Genomic DNA, 7,940 nt, shown 5'->3' with positions numbered 1-7,940 from the left:
GAATCACAACTGCTCTTTATATTCGAACTTATAAAGTGAACCAGGAGACCTCTGTTAGGTAAGTGGTGATCTATTAAATTTACTCGTAGGAATTCTCGTTATGTTTTAATAATTATGAAAGTTATTTTATTATATTTTTTATTTTATTATATATTATATATTATATATTATATGCGTTATAAAAGGTTTTAATATACATGAGGTTACGTTTGGAGACATCCGTCTTGATCTAGTACCGGATAGAATGAAGTATATGATTAGTTGGATTTTCACACTTTCTAAACATTACCCCAGTAATCGGGGTCGTATTAGATGTGACGTTGGAGAAACTAGAATCGTAATTGTCATACAGCTTCGATAGTCTTATTATCACAACCTCCTAGTTACCTCTAAACTTGTCATCTCTCACAAACTCATATAATGTTGCTTTTTCCGTAGTTTTGAAAATCATATTCTGTCACAACCTTTCCAACAAAGTACTCGAATTGTGATTGCAATATAAAAACACTGTTTATTGATATTTGATATTATATCAAGACAAACATAATATGCAGAATTTGAAAATTTGAGTTATATTCAAATATATCTTCATTGTATAAATTGATTAAGACGTTTAGCAAATTGGAAAGTATAGCATAAAGTCGTACAAATGCATCAACATTTTGACTGGCAAATCGCAAGTTAAATGATGATTGTTATCATATATTCAAAGAATAACCAAGCCCAGGGTCGAGTATAGCACGTGAGTTTGACTAGTTTGAAGTGTACTGATTAAAATCTCGTGGTATACTCGCATCTGGTATGGTTATTTCTATTACATTATACCAACTTCATTTTAAAGGTAATTCTGAGACACGGAAATATTTTTTAAAGCATCAAAAAACATGTTCAAATGTGATACAGCTTCTGAAACGTGGTACTCGCATGTGATAAAATAAAAATGGGCCCTGGAACTAGCATGCATTGGTTATAAAACACCAAGCGGTGGCGCAAATTCGCAATCTCATTTCGGCGTTGCGAGGTTTATTCGTTTAGTTTCTTGTTAGGGGTAACGTTTGTTATATTTAAAATAATTTCGTTAATAACAAAAATATAGACGCCAACTGTCGGCGTTTGCCCGATTGCGTTTAGAGAATTGACATAACGTCTCGGTTCACGAACCAGTCCCTGCAGACGCCAATCATGTTTTGCATCGTTTGTGTAATTCTGAAAAAAATTCATGCTTCTTTTTTGTTCCCCAAAATACACGAAGGTCGCATTTTTATCCACTACGTGCTACGTTCGACCACTTTTTAACAAGGAAACCCGTTGTATATCGTCTGTTTAACCATGGCTTGAAAATTTAAAAACACAATTTCTTGCTAATGGTATAATATTTACGCCATAAAAGGGCGTCGCTCCGCGTTCTGTTAGATATGGGACCCATAGCGACGCATAACACACGTTGTCTGCTCAAGTGAAATTTGAACACACGCAGTGTACAACCAACGCCATTGTATACGTATTAAGCCGAAACAAAAAATTAACATTAATATAAATATTATCATCATATGTTCAATAATGTCAAGTTGGTTTTGCAACCATGTCAGAAATAATATAAATTGAATAAAACGAACAAAAAAAAAACATATGGATCCAATAACGAAATTAATTCCCTCTTTTAAAATGGCAAAAACGTCGCGTGTTGACAGTGAAGAATACCACCGTATTTCAATTATAATAAATTCAGGCAGTACTGATTAATAGGAACAGAAGTTCATTGGCGACGAAGCAACAACAATGATTTATTCAAAACTCAGACGGTTGTGCTCTGTCTGCTCAAATTAGCACAATGTTCAGACAAATTGCACACATTCTATTATCTATTCACAAATCAGGTATTGAATTATATCTCTAACAAGTTTGTTTAAGTATTAGATTCGCATAGTATTTAAAGTATAGTAAAATGTTTGTTTGTTTGTTGGCGTTTTCGGGACACCAGTACATCAAAAGACATCAAAAGTAATAAATATATAATTATTGACTTTTGTACAGATTAATTAAAACATGAATTCAAAGATCTTGTATGCTGTGGTTGTGGTTGGAATCGCTTGGTTTGAAGCTTCTGGACAACTCGTTCCAGTAAGTATGTTTATTATTAAATTATATTACCAAATATAGAAAACCAAAAACCCCAAAACAATTTGTTACGTTTATGATAATGAATAACAGAGCACCAGAAAAAATCAATATATCAAGAAATTATGGTTAACTTTTGAGTAGTTTATTTCAAATAAATATATTTGATGTTGCATTTTCTTTGGAAATATATTCCATGGTTTACTAAATGGTGAAAATTGCTGTTTTTACAGCGAACCGAGCATAATTTGTGCAATGCAATGAAAAGCGCAATTACGCATGCACACTGTCGTTTCCATTGTTTCATCGAATGAATATTGCCATGTTTGGTGCGTTTAAAAGTTACTATAAATTATACACTACTGTTTAAATAAAAGATGCATTATCGAACAAACCTTTCTAAATATCCATATCGCTTCTGTAAAGGAAACCCTTTAGATCGGAATACATGAGATAATCCGGTACATTGGTGTCATTTAGTTTGGCCTACAACAACATTTGTATTTCACGTTTCATTGCTCAATAATTAATTTCTCGTGTATATTTCTAACTTATAATCAGCTTATCTTCTTTTGTTTTAGGTTCCGAGAATAGACGGTAAGAACATTATATACTGAATGTATAAAACACAAATGCATTACAGCGCAGTCCTTACAACGTGCACGAGTCTACACGTATCTTGTAACCTTGTATACTACAAATCATAAACTATTTACATTACTGTTTGGCATACATTGACTACATTACTGGTTAATGTCTGATTATAGATCGTCCGACATTGTAAGGTATTATGACAAATATGTAATAGGTAACATTGGTGCATGTGCTGCTCTGGTGTTTTGCGTTCTGACATTTTTTTGACAGTTAACATACCTCGAAAATTGTTGACGGCCTTGCGCCCACTAGCTCAAAAATGCAAGTTGTTCAATTGAAACACCAGTTTCTTTACACATTATTAGTAGTATATGCCAGTGTGCATAATGTTTTTCTTTAAACTGACCTGCCAAAAAGATGCACATCCCTGAAATTTATATTTATATTTCTAGACTGGGTTGAATTATTTGATTGCACTGTGCAGACAGTAGACGGAGTTCGGAGATTCGACAATTTCGCCGACAAAACAATACAGCCTCCAAATATAATCTTTGATCCAGTTTGAAACCTGTTTACATCTAAGTAACATAGGTTTATTGAAATGGATACACGTGTCACAGTGTACCAGAGATTTCAACTTGGACGATTTTGTGGTTTGTCGGACAATACTATAAATACTGTATATTATTAATGCCCACCAATTATTTGATTTTGGTTTCACCGACAAAATTGTTGAGTCAACATAGACGATAAAGTTTAAAATTTAATTGTTGAGCCTTTGTTGTGTAATAGTTCTTTTAATTCATTTCATTGTTGGTCAGATGTCCACAGAGTAGCTCGGGTTGTGAACGGGCAACCGGCATCACCAAATTCATATCCATGGCAAGCATCGCTGTTGTTGACTGTCAATGGTAACGGCGTGTTGTTCTGTGGAGGAATATTAGTTGCCATAGATTACGTGTTAACAGCCGCACATTGTGTTGACGGGTATGTATGCTCCATTTATAATATGAGGTTACTACGAGGATACCTCAAAGTATGCACGAAGACAGTACAGCGGCAGTATCGACCGACGTGCTGCGGATTTATTTATCTGATCATTAGATCAAGGGCAGGGCACATTCGGACTATGATACTATATTTAAATAATGAACTTCTTTCAATTATGTTCCTTAAAAGGAATTCAATACATCACCACATTCCACACCTACATACACAAGGAGATGGCACTATGTTTTGATACATTGCAACATTGATATTTATTTCCGACCATTTTGAACCAAATCTGAAAAGTCAAATGACGTGCATCAAGGTCTCATTATATAACAAAAACCGGCCATGCTCGTTTTTGATGCATTTTTTGGACTTGGAATGGCTGCTATTCGACCATCGGACCATGAAACAAATGCACGTACATATGTCCGTTGTCTGGTGCGTACAGACACATGCTCGGAGTTAATATTTACCAGTAATTATTATTGTTTGTTTAAAAATTAATAAATGATCATATTCATCTAACCTTTTCTCAGTCCCCACTGCTTAGCATTGCTGTTTTGTGTACACCGACTTACCTCCAATGATTCATTCGTTCGTTCGTTCATTCATTCATTCATTCATTCATTCATTCATTCATTCATTCATTCATTCGTTCGTTCGTTCGTCCATTCATTCATTCATTCATTTTAATTATTCAATCATTATTCGCCTTTTTATTTGTGCAATATTTTACACAATAGTATTGTACATTGTGTATTATTCTATTCCTAGTTACACATCGAGCAATCACTTCTTTAATAAACAAAATGCGTTGTACCACGCTATTTCCTTTTAGAATAACAGCGAAGAGAGTGAAAGTTGGTCTTGGTGACCATATATTTAACGAGGAGGAAGGAACGGAGCAAATCATCAGTGTATCGCGCATAACTATAAGCTCGTCTTACGATGCTGATACGTTCGACAGTGACTATGCTCTTGTGAAGCTGAAAACTGGCGCCACGCTAAATAATTACGTGCAGATAGCAAACTTAGGAAACGTATATAAAGCAGATGGAGACTGCGTGGTGACGGGATGGGGAACTTCCGATCCGAATCGTATGTATTGCATCCCAAGGGCTTTGTTATAAGATTAATTATTCTGAGAGGGAAGATATATGTCATCGCAATAGATCATTTTCCGTTCTCTGCGAGATCACGCGTTATGGGTGAAATAGAACGCAAAAAAACATGATAAGCAAGGGTCATGGCGTCGCAGTGGCGTCAAAACGTCGCGCGGGATTCAACAAACGCGAAAGTATTTTGGAGATATTTCCACGTCTCATAATGTGCTTTAATTTTTAAGAAGTAAGAATATCTCAAAGTCATATTCTTTTCTGAATAATCGGCATTTTAACATTCAAATTCAAAATCAAATATTTCGGTTTTTGCTGCAGACGTCCACGCCTTTCACACAATATGCGAGATCTCACAGTTGAACTGAAGATTACCCATTAATTTATTTATTTATTGGTTTCAAAGTTGTTACGTAATATTACAGCAATACAATTTTGAAAATAGTAGTCGTACCTCAAGGAAGTTGTTATAGTGTGCGATCAGCTGAATACGCGCCATATATGTACTAGTACATTGATTGACACAATCCAGTGCCAATCTAAAGGACGATCATAGAAACCGTAATTCTGAGATGAAATGTTATATATCAATTCGTAATACAATCAGTAGTTTTAGAGACTGACTGTAAAATAGAATAGCAACTTTATTGACAAAAGAATTTAGATAAGCGACCCTTTTTTATACACACATTCATTGAGAGATAGCTTTTGGGAATTGCAATAGTGTTCTGTTTAGACAAGATTCTGTTTAGACAAGATTCTGATTAGACAAGATTACTTAGTCATGATATCAGTTACGTGAATTTTAATTTTATCTAATCTGAGTCGAAGAGTGTATAAATGACCGTTTTTTTTGTAATACATCTTCTCAGTGTCGTCCATGACGCCTGTCCTACAGGAAGCAACAGTTGACGTCATGTCTAATGCTGACTGCGCCGACATTTGGCAACATGTCAGCCCTATTACAGATAACATGATGTGTGCTGGATCTACTACATCCGGGTCATGTACGGTGAGTACAATTTAATATGACCAGGATGTGAAATTACGCGGTGATTCTAGATTGGCAATTATAGTAACTATCAGGGAAAAAAAACTAATTCATGACGTAACACTCACGTAATTGATCTGAAGGTAAATATGTATATTGTGGTAATTTGGGGATCGAACAGGTTTAAATTGTCAATCGACGCAAATTCATAAACGTAAGAATACTGAGCATCTGGGCGTTATATTTTTTTTTTACATATTTTAGTGATTCTTTGTCGTTTTACAACATTAGCACTTCCCTTCATTGGTAAAACCAGAATTAATTAATTAATGAAGTAAATGTTATATGCAATTAATTCAAATGATGTCATTTCCACCTTCAAGAATAAAAAAAATGGCATTTCATAGGTGGTTCCGAAGTTGGTAAATGACATCACTACTTTATTCGTCATGTAATTAAATATTCGTAAAGCGTTTAATTCGTACAAATAGGTAAACACGAACAGCGACAAGTGGTTTTATAAACTGTTCTGGCGTTGACATTATTTTCCAGGGGCTTTATTAAGGCAGGAATTTCGCCACGTCAAAGAAATACAGCAGCGTTTTAACGGCTCTTTATTGTCTGTGCCTGTTGTGTACATTTCACCTGTGTTCCACTCTTAGTAGCGTTGTATCCCTACGCCATTCTCGAAATTCCGAAGTTCATTATATTTTTCTTTGTATTTCCAGGGTGATAGCGGCGGGCCATTGATGTGTCTTGAAAACGGTAACTGGGTCGTACATGGCATTGTTAGCTGGGGTGCCAGTGCATGTGGAATTGACGGGGTACCGGATGTCTATACTCGTATCAGTGCAGTTTATAAAAATATTATGTCGATTACTAGCAAGGCTAGTAATAGCAATGGAAACGGAAAAGGGCACAAGGGTAAACGTAGTCTAATTATCAGAAATATATTTGGTGGAGCCTAATTACGCACCAGCCTGAGGGCGTACTAGTATGCATTAGTATGTTATAAGTTTTTAGTCATTATGAGGCGTAACGGAAAAGCACGTCAACAAATATGTTGATTAAACAAAAAGGATATACTTTGTATTTGTTCTATAAATCCGTAATTGGACGAGCCTAAATTAAACTAAATCTGAACTTGAATCCGTGCCTAGGCATCCACGATACTGCTAATTCATTGACTGGTGTGATTAGTGTCATTCCGTATTTATTTATATTCTAAATGACGTAATCTATAATATCACCCATTTTGTGGGTCTTTAAATATATAATTTAGTAATTATTATTATATATCATATATTATATTATGTTATGTTATTTTTAAATATTCGGTTTTTACTTTTATTCGTTCATAATTTATTTTCAATGCATTCGTTATACCACATCATTATAATTATAGTTGTTTATGGAACATGTGTAATACTACCGTAAAACGTTAAGTTAACAAGGTGGAAGCACGTTCACATTTTAATTTGCAGTGCAGTGCTCTGTGTTTAAATGGCTGCCACATAGATTGATGTTATAAGGGCTACAATAAACATATAATAATATATTGACTGTAATTATCTTTACCCGAAAATGCTGTTATTGTAGCACTAATCTGAATATTTCCTGAATACGCATTTGATTGAGGGTCGGAATATGTTTTTCGTTTTCACATCTCTGTAATTTAAGCCTTAACTCTCCGCATTTCCTTCTTTGGAGTCATTGTGAGAGTCAATCAACTATTTTGTCTTTTATTAACGTCAAAATGGGTGGGTGGTGAAGTACGAATCGTACATTTTTATCTTTCAGTTCACTTATTGATATTCCAGTTCACGTATAGATTGTAATGTTTCTTTGATTTGAAGCTCCGAGATTATAAATAATTTATTCTAATATTTAGTATATCTTCCAAGATAACACCTAACTATCTAAATAAACTGTCTTGTTTAAGTTACAAAATTGACGTCTTCCTAACACTTCCATGAAGGAGTAACAATGACAATCTACAAACAATTATGGTGTTTCCCTGTGCTGCCTAGTTGGCGTGTAACGTGAAATATGATTAATCGTTATTTATACAAATAACTTTATAGTAACCATGTAAAATGTTGTAATTGTAATAAAAATAATTTCTGTAA

General features: G+C 34.4%; 1 protein-coding gene across 1 annotated transcript; it reads left to right on the top strand.

Moving 5' to 3' along the window:
• Window positions 1-7,940, top strand: LOC100375731 (chymotrypsinogen B). Its single transcript, XM_002737955.4, has 7 exons — window positions 1-58; window positions 2,035-2,121; window positions 2,700-2,715; window positions 3,534-3,699; window positions 4,544-4,803; window positions 5,693-5,832; window positions 6,540-7,940. The coding sequence occupies exons 2-7, from the start codon at window positions 2,047-2,049 to the stop codon at window positions 6,777-6,779; spliced, it is 897 nt and encodes a 298-aa protein (XP_002738001.2). The 5' UTR covers window positions 1-58; window positions 2,035-2,046; the 3' UTR covers window positions 6,780-7,940.

The sequence above is a fragment of the Saccoglossus kowalevskii genome, chromosome 15 (genome assembly GCF_978046115.1).
Source record: "Saccoglossus kowalevskii chromosome 15, keSacKowa6.1, whole genome shotgun sequence".
Taxonomy (NCBI): Eukaryota; Metazoa; Hemichordata; class Enteropneusta; family Harrimaniidae; genus Saccoglossus; species Saccoglossus kowalevskii.
Note: the sequence above shows the minus strand (reverse complement) of the source record. Positions and strands in the feature narration are given on the sequence as shown.